This window comes from Chionomys nivalis, chromosome 20, assembly GCF_950005125.1.
Source record: "Chionomys nivalis chromosome 20, mChiNiv1.1, whole genome shotgun sequence".
Classification (NCBI taxonomy): Eukaryota; Metazoa; Chordata; class Mammalia; order Rodentia; family Cricetidae; genus Chionomys; species Chionomys nivalis.
The window spans coordinates 47,769,312-47,794,181 of record NC_080105.1 but is presented as its reverse complement, the minus strand read 5'-3'; the positions used below and the strand labels follow the sequence as shown (position 1 = coordinate 47,794,181).

Here is a 24,870-nt window from a genome sequence, read left to right as displayed (position 1 = left end):
AAAACTAAACCGAATGCTGGGAGAAAGGAGGCGGAGTCAGAGAGAAGCCACGTAGACCCGCTGGAGACAGATGTTGGAACTTTAACCAGTAAGCCACCGCCATGTGGCAATACACAGATTAATAGAAATGGGTTAAATTAATATGTAAGAGCTAGACAAGAAGCAGCTAGAGCTAATAGGCCAAGCAGTGATTTAATTAATACAGTTCTGTGTGGTTATTTCAATTTCTGGGCAGCCAGGAAACAAAGAAATGGCCAACTAAATCCACGTAAAACCTGAGAAAGCTTAAAAAGGAATCCTAAACAAAAGAACAGAGTTAAGCATAATTTGGTAGCAGCATTTTCTCGGGTGGGCTCTGTTTGCTAGAAGCAAACAGAGGCATGGCTCCTTTAAGAGAGGTCTTCCTGATTCAGTGATAGCAGACTGGGCAATGTGCAAGACTTGCAGAGGCAGTGAATGGACTTCCACCTTGTTGGACTGTGCAGAGCAAGCAGGCAGTGCGAAGTTTCTCCTAACAATGGCACCACTTAAATTTATAAGAAGGGCTTAACATTTTAAGAATCAGTCCTGGTCAGAAAATAATTATAAGCCTGGCGGTGGTGGCGCACGCCTTTAATCCCAGCACTTGGGAGGCAGAGGCAGGCGGATCTCTGGGAGTTCGAGACCAGCCTGGTCTATAAGAGCTAGTTCCAGGACAGGAACCCTGGTTTTCGAACCCTGTCTCAAAAAACCAAAAAAAAAAAAAAAAAAAGAAAGAAAAGAGAAAAGAAAAGAATTATAAATACACAATAAAGACAAATTCAGATGGGAAAGACCTCTAAATTGGTCACAGTATTGGATAAACATACATAGGCTTGGGAGAGAGAAGAAACAGAATATAGAGAGTTGGAAAAGAAGTAAATCATTAAAAAATTAAAACAAAGTCTTTAAAGAGACAGAATATAAACAATCATAGATTAAAGGGAATAAAAAAAATAATAAGCCACATAAAGATGAACTATACACAGAGAGTCTGGATTATGAATATTATTGTGTTTTCTTTGAATTTCTTGACTGCAGAGAGACATTTGATTCTGGGGATTTCTAAGCTAAACCAAAATGCATATTTTAAAGGTATTGAATTCAAAATGTGGGTCTAAGTATATGTTTCTTTGGAAAAGAGGTTCTGCTTTTGTTTCCACAGAAGATGAGAATCTGTGGAATACTTCTGGACTAATGTGGTTTGATGGACCAAGACTCCCTGAAAGGTTGCCTTGAACACCCCTCAAAAAATTACTTTGCCCAATAAACAACAGGAAGCAGTTTGGAGAAAGCTATGCCCATATTCCCAAATATTGTTTATAAATGTTTGTTTACATTTAAAGGGGATATTCTATAGAGATTTGCATTGATGTGAATATTGGTTTATTGATACAAATTTAAGAACCATTTTGTTATACCGTGCATATATGTTTCTGCTCTTGATTAAGGTATTGTGTTTGTGTAGCTCATTTAAAAATGCAATGTATAATTTAAAAATATAGGCTAATAGATAATCATCTATAATAGTCAAGCTTGTCATGTTAGTTAGACTTTCTAGATGAACAGAGACGTATTTCAGATGGATAGGGATTCTTCAAACCTTTCAAAGACTATAGAATATGGCATTTAAAATGTTTAAAAATTTAGGACTTTTCATGACAATGAGACACATCTGCTCCTGGAAGTTCCAATCTACTTCAAGAGAAAGATGGGCATTGAAGAGGCTACTTAAGGAGTTGGTTAGCCATTTGGGCAAGAAACTACTCTTGCCTGGACTGCTTGATGAACTGGACATGCAGGACCCAAAGAGAAATGATTGATAAAATTGCCTAAAGGTTCCTGCTTCATGAAAGAGTCTACCAAATATTCTGAAGGACACAGAAAAATGTGATAGATAAGCTGCCAATATAGCTTCCTGCTTCATGGAAAAGTCTGCTGGATACTATGGGCCTGTGGGCTGAAGACTGTATGGCCCAACAGTACAGAAGAACTTTGGGTGACTGTCCGGGGAGCGAGATGTCTCTGTCAATTCTAGAGTTCTGGAAGTAGCTTTCAATACACTTCCTGTTTTCTTAGGTAATATATCCTTCTGGAGTCTTGCTGGAGTTGAAGAATGGATGGTAATAATATAGTTTTCCTTAGTTATGATAAAATACAAGATAGATATAAATATTGTAACTGTAATTCTTGCTTGATAACTGTTTTATGTCATTTTACTATGTTAAAGTTGAAACCTTCGGTTTTATTTAAACAGAAAGGGGAGGTGATGTGGGATTCCCCTCTGCATGCTGTGAATATCATTGGTTAATAAAGGAACTGCTCTGGGCCTATAGCAGAGCTGTAGGGGAACAGAGATAAGTGGGGAAAACTAAACTGAATGCTGGGAGAAGGGAGGCAGAGTCAGAGAGAAACCATGTAGCCCCACCTGAGACAGATGCTGGAACTTTTGCTGGTAAGCCACAGCCACATGGTGATACACAGATTAATGAAAATGGGTTAAATTAATATGTAAGAGTTAACAAATAAGAACCTAGAGCTAATGGGTCAAACAGTGATTTAAATAATATAGTTTCTGGGTGATTATTTCCAGGAAACAAACAAGTGGCCTCCTCCAACACCAAATTAATAAAATCGAAGATGAAAATGGAAACATTACAACAGATGCCAAGGAAATTCAGAGTATCATAGGGAGGATACACTTTAAAGATACATATTCCATCAAACCAGAAAACCTAAAAGAAATTGATGCACTCTTTGATTTATACAACCTACCAAGGTCAGATCAAGATGAAATAAGCAATGTAGGCAAACCACAAACCCCTAGTAAAATAGAATCAGTAATTTAAAATCTCCTAACCAAAAAAAATTACTGGACCAGATGGATTCAACACAGAATTATATCAGACCTTCAAAGAAGAGCTAATGCCAACACTCCTCAGAGTATTCTGCAAAATAGAAACTGAAGGAACATCTCCTAATTTTTTTATGAAACTACTGCCACTCTCATACCTTAACCACACAGACTCAACAGAAAAGAAAATTATATACCAATACCTCATATTAACATAGATGCAAATTTTCCAGTGAAATACTTATAAGCAGAATTCAAGAACACATCAAAAAATTATTTACCATGATCAAGTTGGCTTCATTCCAGAGATGCAGGAATTGTTCAACACACATAAATCAATAAACTTAATCCACCACACAGACAGACTGAAAGACAAAAACCATATGATCATCTCATTAGATGCAGAAAGGCCTTTGACAAAAATCAATATCCCTTCATGGTAAAAGACCTGAAGGGATAAAACTGGGAAAAGGACAACATCTTAAACACATGGTCAGACTGGATGACTGTATGCCTAAGAATGCAAGCAGAAAACTCTGCACAAAACTCAGCTCCCAACAGACCAAAGACCTCAACATAAGGCCAGATACCCTGAATCTAACAGAAGAGGAAACAGGGGATAGTCTTGAACTCATTGGCAAGGAAGAAGGCTTTCTGAATAGGACCTGGATAGGATGGGTGCTAAGGACATCAATTAATAACTAGGCCTTCGTGAAACTAAAAAGCTTCTATATGGCACAGGACACCACCATCTAGACAAAGTGGCAGGTGACAGGATGGGAAAAAAATTAACAACAACACATCCAATAGAGAACTTACATATAAAACATATAAAGAACTCCAAAAAACTAAACATTCAGAAAACACATAACCCAATTTAAGTATAGGGCATAGATCTAAACAGAGTTCTCAAAAGATGAAATACGAAGGACTGAGAAGCACTTAAAAGAAATGTTCAACACCCTTAGCCATCAGGTAAAGGAAAATCAAAACTACGTTGAGATTTCATCTTACTCCAGTCAGAACAGCCAAAACCCAAACAAATGACAGTTCATGCCAGCAAGGATGTGGGGTAAGGGGCACACTCATCCATTGCTGGTGGGAGTGCAAATTTGTACAGCTGCTGCAGAAATAAGTGTTGCAGTTCCTCGGAAAGCAGGGAATGTATTTATCTAAAGATTCAGCTTTCTCACTCTTGGGTATATATATAAAGGACTCTACATCATGCTAAGGAGCATTTGCTCAGTGATGTTCATTGCCGCTCTATTCCTAATAGCTAGAAAATATAAACAGCCTCTATGTCCATCAGCAAATGAATATATCAGAGAAATATGGCACATTGACACAGTGGAAAGTGCAGCTAAGTGGGTGGAACTAGAAAAACATCCTGAGTGAGGTAACCCAGACTCCAAATGACAAATATATGTCTTCTCCTATATGCAGACATTGTCTTCTAAGCATTTAATAAGCATGCTAATATCTGAATAACCACAGAAGTAAGGAACAGGACAGGGAGGGAATGATCTCCTAAGAAACAGGGAAGAGAATATAGTTAGAGAGAGATGAGGAGACTGGAACAGAAGGATTGTGTGTGGTGGTTTTAAAGAAAAGGGTCCCCAACAGGCACAGAGGGAGTGGCACTATTAGGAGGTGTGGCCTTGTTGGAGGAGGTGTGGCTTTGTTAGAGGAGGTGTGTCACTAGGGGGTGGGCTTTGAGGTCTCTGAAGCTCAAGTCAGTTCACTTTCTGCTGTCTGTGGATCAGGATATAGAACTCTCGGCTCCCTCTCCAGTACCATGTCTGCCTGCATGCCACTATGTTTCCCACAAGGAGGATAATGGACTCAACCTCTGAAACCTTAAGCCAGCCCCAATTAAACATTTTCCTTTTCAAGAGCTGCTGTGGTCATGGTGTCTCTTCACAGCAGTAGAAACCCTAACTAAGACAAGGATTAGATAGGAGAGGGGGGTACAAGTGTACAGTGAGGTAATATGGGGAAGGAGGACTAACACTGAGGGCCGTTTGACGGGGTCATGTGAAAAGCTACAACAACAGAAGTTTCTTCAATATGACATATATGAAATATATCTAAACAGAATCACCAAATAATGGAGGAGACCAAGCCCTAACAAGACATCTCCTGCCACCACGTGAAACCTCCAGTCCCAGGAACCAGTTACATCTTATCCAAGCTGTTGGCCAAAAAGACCCCATGGAAGGCCCCAGACAACGTTGGCTTTTGACAAGGGTATTTTATTGATTGTTCTCCACAAACTTGATGATAATATCCTATTGCTGAAGATAACACCCAAATAGCTCGGTGAACACAGAGAAGGTGAACTGATGCCAATTTAGGACTTTTCCTCCTACTGACTGGCATTCATGGTACTGGAAAATACTCTGCAGACTACCAGAGAACCGTAAACTATAATAACCCTGCTACAAACCCTTGGATCTACAACAGTGACCTGCCTGAATAGTGACCTGCCCACATGGCGCACTGGTGCAATCAGGACATACGTGTTGTGGGAGGAAACAGTCACTGACTGGATTTAAGAACCACTGGGAGACATGAACCCCATACCTGATACTCAAAGGTATTTTTGGAAAGGTTTTGTTTTTTGTCTCATATTGCTTTCTCTGGGCCTTTTCTTTTTTTTTTTTTTTTTTTAACTTTACTGGTTTTTGCTTGTGTATTACAGTTTCCAAATTTGAGGTATGTGCGTGTGTGTTTCTCGTGTTCTTTTTAGTGTCTTTTTGTTTGTTCATTTTGTTTTAACACTGTCTATTTATTTGTCTGTTTTCTTAAGAGAGAGAGAGAAAAAGGGCATTGATTTAGAAGGGTGAGGAGGATCTACATGAGAGGGGGAAGAGGGGAAACTGTGATCAGAGTATATTGCATGAAGATAACTTTCTTTTCGATCAAAAATAAAATTTAGAAAATAACACACAAAAATCAGTAACTTCCTTATATACAAATGACAAACATACAAAGAAAGAAATCAAGGAAACTGCGCCTTTCACATTAACCTAAAAGCATCTTAGAAAAAATTCACCAAGTAGATGAATGACTTATATAATAAAAACTTTACGACACTGAAGAAAGGAATTGAAAAAGAGACCAGAAGATAAAAGACAACTCTTGCTTGTGTATCAGCAGGATTAATGTTGTTTAGATGGCCACCCTACAAAAGCAATCTATAGATTTAAAGCAATACCCAACAATTCTTCACAGAAGTTGAAAAAAAGATCTTAAACTTGCACACACACACACACAAATACACATGTTGTGGCATTTCATTTGTATTTTAATTAATAAAACTTGCTTGAGGACCAGAAACATAAAACAGCCAGCCTTACAGTAAAACTGATCAGCTTTACAGACCAGGCAGCAATGACACACACCTTTAAACCCATAGAAACCAGGCAGTAGTGGTGCACGCCCTTAATCCCAGAACTAGAGAGGATTATAAAATAGGAGGAGACAGTGCTCAGTCTCAGTCTCATTCTGAGATTCCTGGAGGCAGGATCACCATTTTCAAACTGAGGTTGAGGTTGTTTTCCTGGTCTTCAGGTTGAACCCCAATATGTGTCTCTGAGTTTTTATTAATTATGCTTCATATGCACAAAAAAATGAAATAACAGGAAACCTAAATAAACCTGAATAATAAAAGAACTTTTGGAGGTAACACCATCCCAGATTTCAAGTTGTATTACACACATACAGTGATAAAAACAGCATGGTATTAGCATAAAAAGAGACATGTTGATTAGTGGAATCTACTGAAGATCCAGACACATGCCCAAACACCTAGATATTCAAGTTTTGACAAAGAAGTAAACAAACAAAAAAATACACAGTGTAGAAAAGACAGCATCTTCAGTAAATGGTGCTGGTCAAACTAGAGAGCTGCATTGAAAAGGATTGTCCATATCATTCACAGATTTATATCTATCTGTCCTACTCAAAACTCAACTCCAAATGGGTCAATGACCTCAACATAAGACAAGACACCCTGAATCTGCTAGAACAGAAAATGAGGAGTAGGTTTGAACACATTGGCACAAGAAAGGATTTTCTGAACAGAACATTGATATCAAAGGCATTGTGACCAATGGTTAATAAATGGAACTTCATGGAGCTGAAAAACTTTAAAGAAGATAAAAGATCCAGCTAGCCCACTCTTGGGCATATACACAAAGGACTCTACAGTATCAAACTTATAAAACTCAGCCGCCTTTTTATACATCAGCAACAAACCTCCTCAAAAAGAGATCATGGGCACATTCCCACTTATGATAGCCTCAGAGATCATAGAAGATCCTAAAATATACCTAACCAAGAAGATGGAAGACCTCTACAATGAGGGGAAGGGGGAAGGGAGGGAGGAAAGGAGGAAGAAAGGGAGAGAAGGAGAGAGGGAGGGAGGAAGTGAGAAAGGAGAGGAGCAGAAATCCTACACACGGGGGCGGGGAGAAAGAGAGAGAGAGGAAATGGAGAGAGGGAAGAAGGGGGAGAGAGGGAAGGAGAGTGGGCAGGAGGGAAGGAGGGCCTGAACAGGAAGGAGGGAGGGAAAGAAGGCACAGATACTCCACACCGACCAGCTCAGATAAGGGGATCTGACAGGACTTGTCTCTGATGGGCTGGAGATGAACACAAGTGAGGAAACACAAGAGAGGCATGAGAAGTCTCAGCAATGATGACCAGCATCTGTATCTGATGGGCGCCATAGTCGCTCATGTTTGCCGAGCTCATCATCCCGTCTGTGTAACTGGTCCTTTTATTTTGTGGAGAGCACGGCCCCAGCAAAATTGATTTTAAAAAGATAAATTTTAAGAGTAATTTAAGAGTAAAAGAGGAGGACTTGCTCTACAAGACAGTAGCAATCTCTTTTGTTGATGGGCTATGCAAAGCAGCAACTCATGCCCATGTATATGAACAGTGCTACTGCGTTTATGTCGTATTCAAGGTGATTTCTGTTATCACTATAGATGCTCTATTACCCAGAAGCACTGTACCCGGGACCATCTGCATTCACTATATTTTCAGGACTTTCCTGCCATGCAAAAGATCAAGACTACCTGAAGTGCAGTCTACAGTATATGACAGGTTCCCACAGGAAATCTATGTCCTAAAATTTTGTGTTGGACTGATGAACATACAGTTATGAAATTTGCTTGCAGCAGTGCGTGGTGTAATTTAGCAATATAATATTTCTGACAAAGAAAAGCTAAAACAATGGGTTTGCTCTACACCCCCCTAGATGGCATACTCACTTGCGGGGAACCACAGTCACAGATCTCATTACCCTCCACTCTGCCGTCTCCACAGACTGGTCTTGGATTAATTTGCATTTGCGGCTTATTCTGAAGACATTTGGCACCCACATTAGACTTAAAGCGCTCAAAGTCACTCAAACTGCAGTTGCTAAACACCTTCACACCAGCAGATTGCCTAAAAGTGAATTCATATATTGTCATTAGCAGAATACATCTCAAAGCATAACTCCATATCCTATGCTAGCTTTGTGATATTATTTAATAGATGATAGCAAATACTCCTAATAACTGTTCATACTTATTCTTGAGGAGGTCGTGTGATTTTATTCACCGCAATACATTTTGTTGCTTAAAAAAATTAAGCACAGCCAAGCAGTGGTGGTGCACACCTTTAATCACAGCAGTCAGGAGGCAGAGGCAAGCGGATCTCTGAGTTCGAGGCCAGCTTCATCTACAAGAGCTAGTTCCAGGACAGCTAGGACTGTTACACAGAGAAACCCTGTCTCAAAAAACAAAACAAAAAAATTAAGTACAAATCAGTAGTAAAAGACATGATTTTATAACAGATAAAGGGACTTAGACCCTACTCATAAAAGTTACACCCAATTTTCAACTATACACAGAGAAAGAAGAAAGTTTCATCCATGAGAACGTGTGAATGGATAGAGTTTGCAAAAGGAAAAGATAAGCAGAGGAGATCCAGAAAGGAATCAATCATGTCCAACCAACAAACCTCTAAATAATACCAGAATAGGTTAAAAGGTCCACTAATAAACCAATCAGAAAAACATCCAAGAAAATCATCAGTCATAACGAATGCCTATCAATACGAACCTTAAATGCAAATGACCTTGTCTCACCCATTGAAAGATGCAGGTGAACAAATCACATTAAAGACAACCATCCATTTTCCCCAAGATACCAATATAACTAAGACATTCATAAACTGAACTAAATCCTGGAAATAATAGGGCTATTATTTATATATTTTGTATGTACTACATTATATATCATAGGAAATAAAGAGAGGGTCAAGTCAACAAAACTATAATTATTGTAAGTTATGTGTGAAACCTTGCCCTACCCAATTTCATAAAATAAATACTAAAAGATATAAAAGGACACATTCATACTGACACAATGATGGGAAGAGATTTCAACACAACATCCTCATTTCAAGATAGATCTGACAATCAAAAAGCAACAAAAACAAACAAATCATAGCATAAATTTTAGCTAAATTATAGCATAGACTAAATGGATTCAACAGATAAAGAATATTCTACCCAACATACGGGCAATACACATTCTTCTGAGTAGATTATTCCCAAAAGCTGGTCACACAATAGGCCACAATGTAAGCCTTAACAAATTCAAAAGAGGTTGCAATAATTTGCTGTGTTGTATCAGGCCAGATAGACGTCATCAGCAAGACTAATCCCAGATTATACACAAATACTTGGAGACTGACTATCATACTACAAAAGTATTTGTTCAACTATGTTCATAGCAGCATTATTTGTAATAGCCAGAACATGTAAATAACCTACATGCCCTTCCACAGAAGAATGGATGAAGAAAGTGTGGAATATATGCATATTAGAGCACTACTGAGCGGTAAAAAACAATGACATCTTGAATTTTGCATGCAAATGGATGGAAATAGAAAACACTATCCTGAGTGAGGTAACCCAGACCCCAAAAGATGAACATGGGATGTACTCACTCATAATTGGTTTCTAGCCATAAATAAAGGACATTGAGCCTATAATTCGTGATCCTAGAGAAACTAAATAAGAAGGTGAACCCAAAGAAAAACATATAGTTATCCTCCTGGATATTGGAAGTAGACAAGATTGCTGGACAAAAATTGGGAACTGGGGAATGGTGTGGGATGGGGGAAAGGGGAGATGGAGAGAGAAAAGTGAGAAGAGGACGATAGGGAGAACTTGGGGGATTGGGATGGTTGGGATAAAGGAAGGGTGGATATGGGAGCAGGGAAGTATATATCTTAATTAAGGGAGCCATTTTAGGGTTGGCAAGATTCTTGACTCTAGAGGGGTTCCCAGGGGTCCAGAGAGATGTCCCCAGCCAGGTCCTTGGGCAGCTGAGGAGAGAGAGCCTGAAATGGCCCGATCCTATAGCCATACTAATGATTATCTTGCATATCACCATAGAACCTTCATCTGGGGATGGATGGAGATAGAGACAGAGACCCACATTGGAGCACTGGACTGAGCTCCCAAGGTCCAAATGAGGAGCAGAAGGAGGGAGAACATGAGCAAAGAAGTCAGGACCGCGAGGGGTGTGCCCACCCACTGAGATGGTGGGGCTGATCTAAAGGGAGCTCACCAAGGCCAGCTGGACTGGGACCCAAAAAGCTTGGGATAAAACCAGACTCTCTGAACATTGCAGACAATGAGGGCTGCTGAGAAGCCAAGGACAATGGCACTGGGTTTTGATCCTACTGTATGTACTGGCTTTGTGGAAGCCTAGCCTGTTTGGATGCTCACCTTCCTAGACCTGGATGGAGTGGGGAAGACCTTGGACTTCCCACAGGGCAGGGAACCCTGACTGCTCTTTGGACTGGAGAGGGAGGGGGAGGGGAAAGGGAGGCGGGGAGGAGGTGGAAATTTTTAATAAAAAAAAAAACACTAACACCGGGCTGGCGATGTAAAGCTCAGAAGTAGACTGTCCCAGTTCAGCCCCAGTACTGACAAACAAAACAAAAAATGGAAATGACATTTGCTGGATTTACATGCCTTCTTTGGGGACTAACACAGAATGAATGATTCATGAAACACACTGTGCAATTGTTCGAGTTGAACCTGTGTGAAATTGCCAAACTTTTAAATTGGCAGGCCCTTCTCTTACACACAGTGTAAACGGACTGAGAGAAATGGATGGCTGTGTTCCGAAGGTGGCCATTGTACTAAAGGTGACAGGGACAATGCCCAGTTGACCACTAACTAACTTGCTGACCATGGGTGATTCTTTTCATACCTCAATTTCTCTCCTGTAAAAATGAGAATAATAATAATAATAATAATAATAATAATAATAATAATAATAATAATAGGACTCGCCCTCCAGACACACTGTGAGAATCTGAGAGGTTAATAATATGTATAAAACCTCAGAATGGTTTTTAGCACATAGTTTTCAAATTTTAAAGGGTCCTTACTGGGGGTTTACACAAAATACATATCTAAGGAACTCTTTACAGCTGCATATTACATACGAACTCTCTGCCTTGACTAGAATTTTCAGTAATATCCCTCACACTCCGCTGCTCTTCTAGTCAAGCCACAGGCACATGTTCTGCCATGAGCTCGATCCCCTTCCAGTTCATTCAGACTACAAGTCAACACTGTACTTAACGCAAAATAAACACAACCAACCAATAAACGCTTTCAGAAAGCTTACATAGCTCTTGGGTTCATGACGCAGATGGCTTCTGGGCAGGGGCATTTCACCGGATCATCGTATGATATTCCCAGACTGAGACCCAGCATCTGGGTGACGACGACCGAAAAGGCTTCCAAAGTCATGTTCTTGGGGTACTAAAGCAACAAAGGGGTTCCAAAAGAGAGGACGCTGTTGAATGGGGAAAGCTCTTTTCCAGGTGGGAACCCTTGGATTTTGTATTAAATGCTTCAGAGTAATGAACGTGATTCATGGATGGGTGAAAACCCCGAGTTCCTCTTAGGCAAGAAACAAGCAGCCCGGCAATATGGAGCTGTGTTCGTTTTCCAGTTTTCAACTCAATTTTCTTCCACTGTTTTGTCTATTTCTATATTTATCTCATTCTATATTTATCTCCGCCTTAATTACAAAGAGATTGTAATTCTTTATAATTTCAATAATGCCTCCTTCTTTGAGTATGTCTCCGCAGTGATTCCCACCTCCCGCAATGCCCTCCCTCAGCTCTCCAGGCCTAGGTTCTCATCTAGGCCTCGCCTACAGACTTTGCAACAATGCCTACTCCTCCATCACTTCAGAAACCACAGCTCACACCCATTTTAAGGAACGAATAAGAACATACCATTGTGATTCCTGCAGAGTAGCGGGTCACACACATCTTCCCAGGATACGTCGCTCCCACGTAATTTGGGTACTCATTGTAGCTAAATACATAAACACACATTTGTCATTAATCCCAGGGAACAACCTAGCTGTGAGAATTCTTGAAAATTTAAGGCCCTAATTTAGGAAAATCCTACTCTGAAGCCAGTCGAGGCTCAACGGTTAAAAAATGTCCTTATTGTTGGAAATTTGGAAGATTCTCAACTAAACTGGACTAAATGCTCTCGATCTCGGCTGGCCTTGCTGCTCTCCTTCCCTTTGGTTTGAGGTGAGCCAAGCCTCTGCTCTGAGGTTTGCAACAAGCACTTTTTCTCCAGCGGCAACAACAAAACTTGCTGCATAGGAAAAAAAAATGTGCCACTTTTTCGTAGGAATGTGACAATGCCTTAGGAGAACGACGTTTTGTTTCTGAGCTCCCCCTTCTCGCCCAGCTTTGAAAAAGAAGGAACCCACTCTCCGATCTCACCAAAGTTCATGGGCACAGTGACGTCCGCAAGGTGGCTGAGGTGAGGTGCTTAGAGCATTTGACTCCACAAAAAAAGAAGGAAAATAAAGGGGGCTGGGGAAAACCAGCAGCTATTCTGCTAACGTGCCTGTGGCTAAAAATGCTGTGAAGACATGGCAGAGATATTGTGGAACAGAGACACACAATGGCTTGATGAAAGCCTGTATCCTCACGCCTCTGCAATCGAGATCAGCTATGAGCCACGAAGGGCTTTGTTCAACTAACTGGTCAAAGCAAATGTCCCAGCACACACACATACACACACACCAAAAAAAAAAAAAAAAAAAAAAAAAAAAAAAAAAAAAAAAAAAAAAAAAACAACTTGCTTAAAAACATGAAATTTGGGCAGGAAAATTAAGGCACGGGTGAACATACATGCAAGTGCATACACACATGTAGGTGTCTGTGGAGGCCAGAGGTTAACCTTCAAGAACTTTTTTTTTTTATTTTGGGGTGGGGGGGACAAAGACCTGAGGCTGCCTGGCTGATTAGGCTCAGCACACTGACCAGAAAGCCCTTCAATACTCTCCCTGCCTTTCTGCCACTGAGGTTACAAGAGCCACCATGCTTGGCTTTTCACACAGACTCAAACTCAGGTCCTCCTGCTAATATCTTCTCCTTGGGACTGCAGTCTTGCCCACTTCCCAGCCTCATCTATGCCAGAGTCTGGGAAAGAGTCTTCCTAGCCACAAGGGACTTTAGATGACAGTTAATAAACAATATATGGCTCCCACATGTAAACACTGTGATGGCCCTGAACAGAAGCTATGACTACAAAACCGACTGCCGAGATCACGGAAGTACAGAGACCAGAATGTCGCAAGTTCAGAGCCAAATCTTCTTGGATCAATTTTTTAACTTCCCTTCACGGTCATTTATGACCTAGCTCTGGGTGTGGCCTAATGTCTCAGTGACTGTTGAATGGCAAATACCATGAACTGTATAAACAGATCCCTGGGTTCTGCCTACCAGAAAGAAGAATAAACTCAGTACCGAAGACCAATGGGGAAGATTTTCCCCTTGGCTGTAGTCTGCCCACTGGATATACCCACCGATGTAGGGATATAGCCCCACCCATTGGGGGCGTGTTCGCCTCGGGCTAATGTTTACGATAAATCTGCCGGGCGCGGTGGCTCACGGCTGTAGCCCCAGCTACTCGGGAGGCTGAGACAGGAGGATCGCTATGTTGCCCAGGCTGGAGTGCAGTGGCTATTCACAGGCGCGATCCCACTACTGATCAGCACGGGAGTTTTGACCTGCTCCGTTTCCGACCTGGGCCGGTTCACCCCTCCTTAGGCAACCTGGTGGTCCCCCGCTCCCGGGAGGTCACCATATTGATGCCGAACTTAGTGCGGACACCCCATCGGCATAGCGCACTACAGCCCAGAACTCTTGGACTCAAGCCATCCTCCTGTCTCAGCCTCCCGAGTAGCTGGGACTACAGCCGTGCGCCACCGCGCCCGGCAGATTTATCCGTAAACATTAGCCCTAGGCGAACACGCCCCCAATGGGTGGGGCTATATCCCTACACACCGATATCTTTGAAAGGTTCCTTGGCTCATGACTCTCTGCTGTAAAACTTCATGAAGTTGTTACCACACTAGAACACGGGACTGAATCTTTGTTCCCAGGCCATGGCCACTCATCCTTGGCTCCAGAATAAACAATCTCTTGTTGCCTTTGAGGTAAGAGTTCTGTACTCGCATTGATGATTCTTGTCCCATTTTCCCTAGACACATGACTCGGTTAGCTGTCCACCCTTTAGCCAAGTAGCACACATCTCAAGGGAAATGTGTTGATTTCAAGTAAAGACCCACAGTCATTGTTTATACTCGCTCATTCCCATTTCAAGATCTAAAGAGTTTCTCGTTTCTGTTATTAGTAAGTTACAGGTTCTCTTTCTTCATACTATATCTAGGTAAAGACCTGACAGTTTTATTTATCACAAATAATCTGCTTTTATTTTATAAATTTTCTGTATTTTTCTTACCCCTTTTTGCTAACTTCTGCTTTTATCTTCATTGTTTATGTTTAACTTGCTGAGGTATTTTTTTCATTTTTTTAATGAAAAAGTCAATATGGGCATGTTTCTTCTTTATTTTCTTTCTGTTGTTTATTCTTCTCTCATACAATACTTCCTAACTGAACTCTTCCACCTCTTGTCTCCCCTAGATTTATCACCCCTGTTTCCCTTCATAAAAGAGCAGCCCCCACCCAGGAATATCAACCGAACACAGCATACAACAAGATGCAATAAAATGTTTCCTTCTTTCTAATATAGGAATTTATTACTATAAAATTTCCTGAAACCACTGTTTTATCTGCATCTCACATTTTTTTTACACTTTTTTTCCACTTTCAATTATGTTTCTGTATCTACATGTTGTGTCCAATGAGTTCAGGTATTGATGGAGACCAGAAGAGGGCATCAGATCCCAAGAAACTGGAGTCACAGGCAGTTGTGAGCCACCCAACAGAAAAGCAGAAAAACAAAGATCTCTGCAAGAAAAGTATGTGCTCCCAACCCTGAGTCCCCCGCTAGAACAGTACGTGCTCCCAACCCTGAGTCCTCTGCAAGAACAGTACGTGCTCCCAACCCTGAGTCCCCCGCAAGAACAGTACGTGCTCCCAACCGTGAGTCATCTAGCTAGTCTACAGACTTTCATATATGTGTTTGATGTATTGCTTGTCTTGAAACACTTTCCAATATTTTATTATGTTCTTTGAGTCACGGGTCATTTACAGTGTATGTTTTCATTTCAAAGAAGAATTTTTTTTTTAAAATCTCTTACTGCTTTTAAACTAATTCTGTGGTTAAAGAATATACATCAATAACTCGAGTTCTTTTCAATCCATGGCCATTTGTTTTCTATCCAAAACGTTCACTCTGCACATGTACTTGGCCCAAGCAGGTGCAAAGGTCTATAAAGGTTGATGAGCTGAAGTCAGTGGATAGCCATGTTCTAGTTTATATGCTAATTATGTCTATCCAAGGAAGACCTTAAAATATGCAGCAAACCGCTAATCACTTTCTCTTTTTTTCTTGTTAGTTTTATCTCTGTGTGCTGTCAGGCTCTGTAATTGGTGTCGTAAAGGCCTGTGCTCACCTGCCCTCTTAAGGCACTCACCTTTCCGTACCATTTGACATGGGCCTTAGTCAGATTCTTTCCCCTGGGGTCTTCACCTGGTGGCATAGCGGGCCCAGCATCTTATTATTAGTAAAGACCGTGATCTCCATCATTTTGCTTTCTTAAAAACCTGGTTTCATACACGTGAGCTATAACGAGCTCTGACTTCTTCAACTTGATGCCACATATGGTGGCTTACATGAGATGCTCCCCAAAATCTGGGCCCTCAAACACTGGGTCCTTAGTTGGTGGCCATTTGAGGAGGATTACGATGAGAAGGTGTGTGACCTTGCCGGAGGAAGCATGTCACTGGGGGGGGGGTGCTGAGGTTTCAGGAGACTCCTGCGATTCCCAGAGTGCCCTCTGCCTCCTGCTTGCAGTGTGAGATGTGTGCTCTGTTCCTCCCACCAGGCCTTCCCTTTGTCGTCACCGACTCTGGCCCCCTAGGATATAAACCCAAGTCAGTGCTTACAAGTTGCCTTGGCCATAGCGCTTTATCACAGCGATAGAAAAGTAACTAATACACTGCAGTGTCTGTCTTCAGATTGTCCTGTTTAATCTATTGAGTCTAACTGCTGACCGTGGGGTTAAATCTGCCAGCTGGTTCTATTACTTCACACTTGGATCGAGTGTGTCTCTGTGGCTTTTCTTGGCTTAGCGCCTCCATCATCTCCCCACAGTGGCCTTGAGTCTTGTGTTATTCATCTTTAACGTTACTTTAGCCACTGTTTTCTTCTTCTCAGGTGCATTACCCAGAGGGAGCAGTCAGAGCCCCGCTGGGTAGTCCATAGGTTCTTCCCTTATGTTAGCTGAGACATTTGAGATTGGGACTTCCTGCTTTCCCAAGTGACATTTCATTGTCTGTCCACATCACCAGCAGGAAACCACAGTGCAGAGCCATGACTCTCAATTCTGACCAACAGTAAGAAGCAGGACCACTTTTTATGGGTCAGCACCTAGGGATCGATAACTAGTGACCTATTACTACCCCTTAGAAGGATGACATCCACGGAGTTCCAATCGGAGCAAACTCCTGCCCCCTCCCTCCAAAGCAGTAATAAACAGTTTCAATGGAGACAAAGAAGGAAGCAGCAACAATACACCAATTGCAGACCAGAAAAACCCTGAATATAAAGTATCACCTAGTGAGGAGATGGAGCTGTGGACATAGATTCAGCAAGAATAGCAGGCAACCTGCTTTTAGAACTGCTGGAAGGGCAGGCATCAACAACCCAGGTCAGAAAGATGGAAAGAAACAAGTTTTCAAAATGTATCATCTGATATCAACAAGTATGGAGACCTTTCCAGGAACTATAGTCTCACCTAAGGGACAGAAGAAGGAATCTAAAACAGACCATGATGACTAATTGGACAGACCCCAAATAATCTTAAATAGCTGCCTTAAGGAAATCCCATAAAATAATTCAAAAATAACAAGCCAGTATTCTCCCAGAGAATCTTAATAGAGACATTTCATTTTCTAAAATCAAATGGAAATCTTTGAAAGTACAAATGTTAATAAATCAAAGCACTAGGGGATTATGGATTGCAGAATAGACCAAAAAGAAGAAATAAACTCAAAGCCAAGATGTTTAAAACTACACTGAGGAGAACAAACAAAAAGCAATGAAGGAAACTTATGGAAATTCTCTTTAAACAGAAGTGGTCTCAGTGCTAGACTATTCTAAAATATGCTGACAAGAGCAAAGAGAAGAGGAGGAAGAAAACTTTGGGAAATTTTGGACAGCATCGAAAGAATAAATATTATGATTAATTGGACTGAAAGGAGTCTTGAGAATCTCAACCTTATTCAAGGGAGGTAATGATGATATCTCATCAGTCAGAGTCACACAAGGGTTCTCTCTTAAGATACAGATCAGTAGCTGTTAAAAGTTAAAAATTAAGATGATTCTTAAAGCAGCAGGAGAAAATTAGCAATTGAGGATGTCTCCTTCCCGCTCACAGGTAACTTCTAAGCTAAGACAGGCCAACGTCACACAGCCGTAGTGCTGGAAGAAACACTGTGAATCAAAAACACTATACCTAGCAAAGCTATGCTTTAGAGGTAAGAAATAAAGACATCCCCAGGTAAACAAAAGCTGGGAGGGTTTACCAACAACAAACACACCCTTGCAAGAAATGCTAGAGGGAGCTTTTCAGATTAAAATGAAGAATATGCTAAGTGAATAAGAAGGAAACATCAACATGTATAGGACTCACAGATAAAAGAAACTATGCAGTTCACACAAAGTTCTGCAATATATTGCAGACATGGGACGGAAAGCTATCAAATAGAACTTGAAGGCTAAAATAAAACAAAAATAAAGAGTATAATAACATATCAAAGGCTAGAAGACAGAGTAAAAGGTGAGTTCAAAGTTAGAAATGAGAAGAAATGGTAGAAGGGCCACGGAGTTTTCTCTCCTTTTATTTTATTTGTTCTTTTGATACTAAACAGCTGCTATTTCAGAACTGCTTGCTATAATTAAAAGATGGATTTTAAAAGCTTTATGGTAACCACAAAACAAAAAAAAATGTCTACTAGACAAACTGAAAAAGTGAGCAAGGAATCAAAGCACATGATTAGAGGGGGGGAAGCCACAAAGTCAGGCTTTAGTCCTTGATAACTGCCTCAAATGTAAATGACTTAAATTCTCAAGCTTAAAAGATACGCAGCGGTTGAATGAATTAAAATACAACACCCAGCTATATGGGACTCACAAGAAACTCATTTCACCTCTGGGAATACATGGACTGAGGCTAGAGGATTGGATAAAAAGCAGGGACATCGCACATAAAATTTAGAAATCTCCAATCAACAACCTAACATTGTATTTCAATGAACTAGAAAAACAACAACAAGCAAAACCCAGACTTAGTAGAAGGAAGGAGATAATTAAAACCAGCAGAACTAAAGGAAATAAAGAAGTCAGAACACGGCACAAACGGATGGACGAAAAAGGGCTGACATTGTAGCTGAGAAGAGCAGGAAAACACAAGACTACAATATTGTAAAACTCAGGTCACCACAGAATACTAAACCTTAGAAGACGGACACCTAAGCAGTGGCTAAGATGTACAAGGTCCCCGAAGAAGGGAAGGGGGCAAAGGCTCTCAACTCAACCTACAGCACAGAATTTGATCTGCAGACCTCACATAAATGCCAGAGGGCATGGTGGATGGCCTGTCTCTCTAGTTCCAGAAGACAGAATCCAAAGTAAAATCGTTTGGTAAAAGTTAGCATGTACCCGTGATTTTATAACCCTACTTTAAAATGTGAGACTGATTTCTGAATTTACTAAATGGCTTTTACACCAACTGCATTGGGAATATTATTTCTAATATTAAGAATCCAAGATTCCTCCTCTCAGATAAAAATATGACATGAAATTATTATCATCACTCCTGCCTTAGGAACACAGCCAGACAGCCAAAGAAATAAAACTCGTGACTTTCAGATGACATGATTTTACATGCAAAATCAGAAAGCACTGGGGCTGCAAGATGGCTCAGTGGATAAAGGCACTGACCTCACAGCCTGACCACCTGAGATTTATCCCGGAATCCACATGGGAGAAGGAAAGAACTAACTTTAGTTATCCTCTGACCTCCTCATGCACCCTGTAGCATACATATACCTGTACATGTACAAACATACAAATACACACATACACACACGCACACACGTATACACACATGAGCACACACATGCACACAAAGTCAATAAAAAGTGTGGGAAAATTATTAGAACATCTTAGCATCATTATAAATTTACTAAATATTAAAGAGTTCATACAACACAAAAAACAAATTCTAATATAAGCCATGCACTTCAGTTAATAGCAGTGTATGTATCAATATTGCTTCGTCAGTTGTAAAAGCAGCTCCAGTGCAAAATATTAACAATAATAATGGAGCTGACAAGGTGTGATGAGGGAGTGCCTGGAGACCACCCTCTGGGCCTGCATCTGTAGGAAGAAAACCTGCGAAACAAAGTCTATGCATGGGAAAAAGTGAATTTAGGTAATGGCATTTATAATTTCAAAAAATTCTTCCAAAAAGCCAAAAATAAAAAATTGGTACTTGTGGTGGTTTGAGTAAGAATGGCCCTCATAGGCTCCTGTATTTAAATGCTTAGTCAGCAGGGAATTGAACCATTTGCAAAGATTTTAAGGATTAGGAGGTGGGGCCTTTTTGGAGTTGATGTGGCCTTATTGGAGGAAGTGCTCCACTGGAGGAGGGTCTGGGTTTCAGAAGCCCATGGACAAGACTGCTAGTTCCTTGCTTGCTTTCTCTCTCCCTCTCTCTCTCCCTCTCTCTCTCTCTCCTTGCAGCCTTCAGATCAGGATGGAACTCTCAGCTATTTCTCCAGCACCATGTCTGTCTTGCATGTTGCCATATTCCCCATGAATGATGATAATGGACTCACCCTCTGAAACTGTTAACCAGCCCCCAATTAAATGCTTTCTTTCATACAAGTTGCCTTGGCTGTATTGACTCTTCACAGCGTTAGAAGATGACTGAGACAGTACTTACAGAAACTAACTACATTTCTGTTTATTTATAAAATATAACAGAGCATTAAAAAACTAACATTGGCAAATAAATAAATAAATAATAGAAGACCTAGAAATAAGTACCCGTGTTATCTGGAAGAGTTCTAGCAAAAAACTGCAAAAGTTTTCCTGGAGAAATATTTCAAATATTTGAAGAATAATTCAAAAACTGGGGCGATGGATTCATACACATTGACTGGAATGCTCCATATAATAAAGATATGCACAACACTAAAAACATTAGTCATTCCCTAATGGCTCAATCAAATTGCTCGAAGCCCTGCAAAACCTCCAAAAGGTGTTCACAGGGGAAATGTGTGACAGAGTGCTGGTCTATCCATGTGACAGAAAACCAAATTTTATCCCTCTTTATACTGTACCAAGATGAATTGTGTTGCATATATTTAGAGATAAATACATACATATAAAGACACCTATTGTATGTTGCAATTCTATTATGAACGCAACTACAAATGCAAAGCTATGTCTTTAAACTAACATTTTAAAATAATGCAGACAATCCATTCATGTAAGTACATATAAACAACTTCACACCCAGCCTTTGCCAACTGTGTAATCAACATATGATCTTCACTAAATGAGTCCTGGATCTTTCTTAGGGTTTAAGGGCCAGCTCTGCTACGACCGCGTGCAACAACTGATTTTAAGTCATAAAATAGATGAAGCTCTGTAAATTTCACTCTGATGTTTTATAAAAGATTAATAAGCTTAGAAACAAATGCTATTCATCTTTTTGCATTGCCTGGCAATCAAAAAGCATCAACCTTGAATGAAGTGTCTGGGTAATCAGAAACGAATAACCGTTCCCTGAATTCAGCTATATCGCAAGCCTTTTGTTTTCTTTATAGAGGATAGAGCATGCTTACATGAATAAATACGCAACATCATGAGGTCTTAGGGTAAGATAGGATTGCTTCCATTCTAAAAACTGATGCAATAATTCATCTGCTTCACCAACGGTAGGAATCCTGTTTTTATCTGACCATAACTCCAATGAGGACAACACAATAGTAACCTGGAGTTGGGAAAACACCTAAAAACAGAAAAAATGAATACACACCAAATTAACCTGTCTTATTTTATAAATGCCCTACCCTAGAAAATATTTTAAAAGGTTCGCGAATCCACATTCTTTTTATATGAATGACCTAATTATTCAGAAATGTCACATCAATGACAATTTCAAAAGTGAAAATTTTAATATAAAAATATAAAAATGAAAATACTTACTGAATTTATAAGACTGATAATTTCAATAATTTTGTTTGTTACAGTCATGCTGTCAGAGCCTAGGTAATCATACTAAAAGACAGAAATGATTTTATAGTTAAAATACTATTTTTGTATGATATTTTTGATACTAACAGCTACATTAGAAGTTTGTGGCTGATAAAGAATTCAGTGTTTCAAATAAGACACACAATCCCCAATCTGTAGAACACGCATGTATACATCATACACATACACATACATACACAGTCAGCGCAAACAGATATATATGTAAATGTTGAAATATGGATTGACCCTCAATGACATCCGGTAGGCGCCATCATTTTAAACACCTCCTCTGGCCTTCCCTGGAAGTGCAATCATCAAGCCTTGGCCTATTCTTCCTCAGATATTACCTCTGACCTCAGCTCTGGATTCCTGGCAAGCTCTACAATGTTAAGAACGGAACTGCTAATGTGTATTTCTGTTCACTGTGATAGTTCACCAGGGTGATAATCAAATCTGGATCATCACACTAAAACATGGGAAAGATATAGATCTCTAACAACCATATGACTTGTTGTTTACGGGAGTCAAGGATCTAGAGACATCTTCCTCCCAGGAAACAATGACGTGGGACAGGCGCAGTACCAAACACCTATCTGGTCTTACAGCATGTGTGGGTACACTCGCCTCTGCTGCCAGCAAAACATTATATATAGTACTGGACTCTTGCTGGCTTCATAGCCATCCTCTGACCAAAATTGTCTCCTATTGGGTCATCTCAACTGCTCGGTTTTCAGTCAGCAAATTGTTACCCTGTGCTGTCTGTGAGGGAAAGTCACAAGACTGGGCTATTCTAGTCGCCTCTAGCCCGGGATATCACACATTTACACAAATATTTAAGGACTGATGCCAAAGGACGTCAACAGTTTGCAACTCTTGTCTTAAAGTGCTTTTTAGGTGTGTGCATTTTATTGTTTTATGTTTATAAGTACACTGCATGCATGCCTTGTGCCCTCGGGTCAAAATAGGGCATTGGAGCCACTGGGATTAAGAGTTATAGATAGCTGTGAGTCATCATGTGGGTGCTGGGGTTCAAACCTGGGTCCTCTGGAAGAGGCATGGGTGCTCTTAACAGTTAAATCAACTCCCCAGTCCCACACCAAACACATAAAAGGAAAAATCAAAGCACATACCAAGGCTTTGTCTACCACAATATTCATCTCGAGATAGAGAGATGACTGTTTTACAGGTGTTTCTGCCTAGAAAGAAGCAAAAGCACACAAAAGTTTAAATTTTCACAATGCATTTACTTGGAGCTCCTTATTAAAGCTACTAGGGCAGAACTCACAGCCAGCACTAGGTAGGAGAGCTAACATGGAGTGCTTGGGGGTTTTAGCATGGAACCCAGTGATAAGAACACTGGTTATGAAGTCAGTCAATGAATCCACAGCTTCCAACCTGTGGACTGCTCATATACTAAAACTGGAATGAAACGCCATGCACTTTTAACCATTGGTTTGACCTGAATGTCAGAAGTGGATTAAAATTTTTCTGGAGAGGTTGTACATATGTTGAAGGCTAAGCCAGGTGGTGGTGGTACATGACTTTAATCCCAGCACTCGGGAGGCAGAGGCAGGTGGATCTCTGCAAGTTCGAGGCCAGCCTAGTCTACAGGAGCTAGTTCCAGGACACGTTCCAAAGATACAGAGAAAACAAAAACAAAAAACAAACAAACAAACAAACAAAGATGTTGAAGGCTAAGAAACTATGGCTGTGTCTCATTTCTTTCCGCAGCCACAGGCTTTGCAATGTGACTGCAATGTCTTTCAAGATGCGAATCTGCTTCCCCTGGCTCCTCATCAAAGCTGCCCATCAAGTACTGCAGGGCAAATGCTGCAGTGCCAGTTCAGCCCGGGTCTCCTCTGACTGCCACGTGTGCTCTTAGAGCACCAGCTTGTGCGCATCCTGCCAGCCCACATACAGCAAGAAGGGTGGGGAAATACTCCTAGGGAAGGGAGTGGGGCATTGCTTTAGTGGGAAAAAACAAAGCAAAGCAAAACAAACAAAAGAACAAAAACAACTACTAACTTTCAGTGAAACCCCATCTTGGAAACCCGGCTAGTTGGTATTCATGAGATTGGTGGTGGTCAGTGTTCTCTGTGTGCCTTAATGGTACCAGAGATGCCAATGTCAAATTGTTCTCAAAGAATTGTGGCTATGTGATATATGCTGTGAATACCATTTGTTTGTTTATTTATTTATTTATTTTTGGTTTTTCGAGACAGGGTTTCTCTGTGGCTTTGGAGCCTGTCCTGGAACTAGCTCTGTAGACCAGGCTGGTCTTGAGCTCACAGAGATTCGCCTGCCTCTGCCTCCCGAGTGCTGGGATTAAAGGCGTGCGCCACCATCGCCCAGCATGTGAATACCATTTGTTAATAAAGAAACAGTCTTAGGCCTATGCAGGGCAGAATATAGATAGGCAGGGAAAACTAAACTGAATGCTGGGAGAAAGAAGACCAAGTCATGGAGAAGTCATGTAGCCCCACCAGAGACAGATGCTGGAACTTTACCTGGTAAGCCACAACCTTGTAGTGATACACAGATTAATAGAGATGGATTAATTTAAGATATGAGTTAGCCAGAAATATGTTTAAGCTATTGGCCAAACAGTATTGCAAATTATATGGTTTCTGTGTGATTGTTTCAGGGCTGAGCAACCAGGAACAAACAAGTAACCTCCTACAATAGCTATATGTTTCAGGTGTCCATTGCCTTCCTAAAAAGTTTGCACACAGAGCTTTTTGATTCCTCTGCCTTGGAACTTTCACAGAGTTGGGTGGACTTGTGGGAAGTATTTGTATAAGAAAAAGTTCATGGTAAATAAGTTATCTGCTGTCTAGAACAAGAGACAAAGGGAAGTCAATAGGACGGCATAGTGATAAAGACATTGCAAAGAAGGCAGAGGTTGGGTGAGGAAGCAAAGGCTTTGAAAAGTCTCAGACATACACACTGAAAAATACAGAAGGTCACACCTGTGTCCAAGACTAGACACAAACTGCGAAAGACCTTGAAATGATACTAAGCTTTCTGGCCTGGCAAACCTGGAGCCGCTGTGCAAACAAGGGTGAAATCCAAGAAGTTAGTCACAAATAACTTGAATAACATTGCTGACACACCCAGTCCCGGCTCACAAATCCCCAAGAGCTCC

At 40.7% G+C, this 24,870-nt stretch overlaps 1 protein-coding gene across 1 annotated transcript in view; it reads right to left on the bottom strand.

Moving 5' to 3' along the window:
- The window catches only part of Adam32 (ADAM metallopeptidase domain 32), a 66,511-nt gene that overhangs the window by 22,278 nt on the left and 19,363 nt on the right, over window positions 1-24,870 (bottom strand). Inside the window, exons 7-12 of the mRNA XM_057752344.1 lie at window positions 22,856-22,917; window positions 21,678-21,749; window positions 21,314-21,480; window positions 12,197-12,278; window positions 11,578-11,714; window positions 8,149-8,326 (exon numbers count right to left, since the gene is read on the bottom strand). Of these exons, the coding sequence (XP_057608327.1) occupies window positions 8,149-8,326; window positions 11,578-11,714; window positions 12,197-12,278; window positions 21,314-21,480; window positions 21,678-21,749; window positions 22,856-22,917 (698 nt within the window). The remainder of the gene's footprint in view (window positions 1-8,148; window positions 8,327-11,577; window positions 11,715-12,196; window positions 12,279-21,313; window positions 21,481-21,677; window positions 21,750-22,855; window positions 22,918-24,870) is intronic.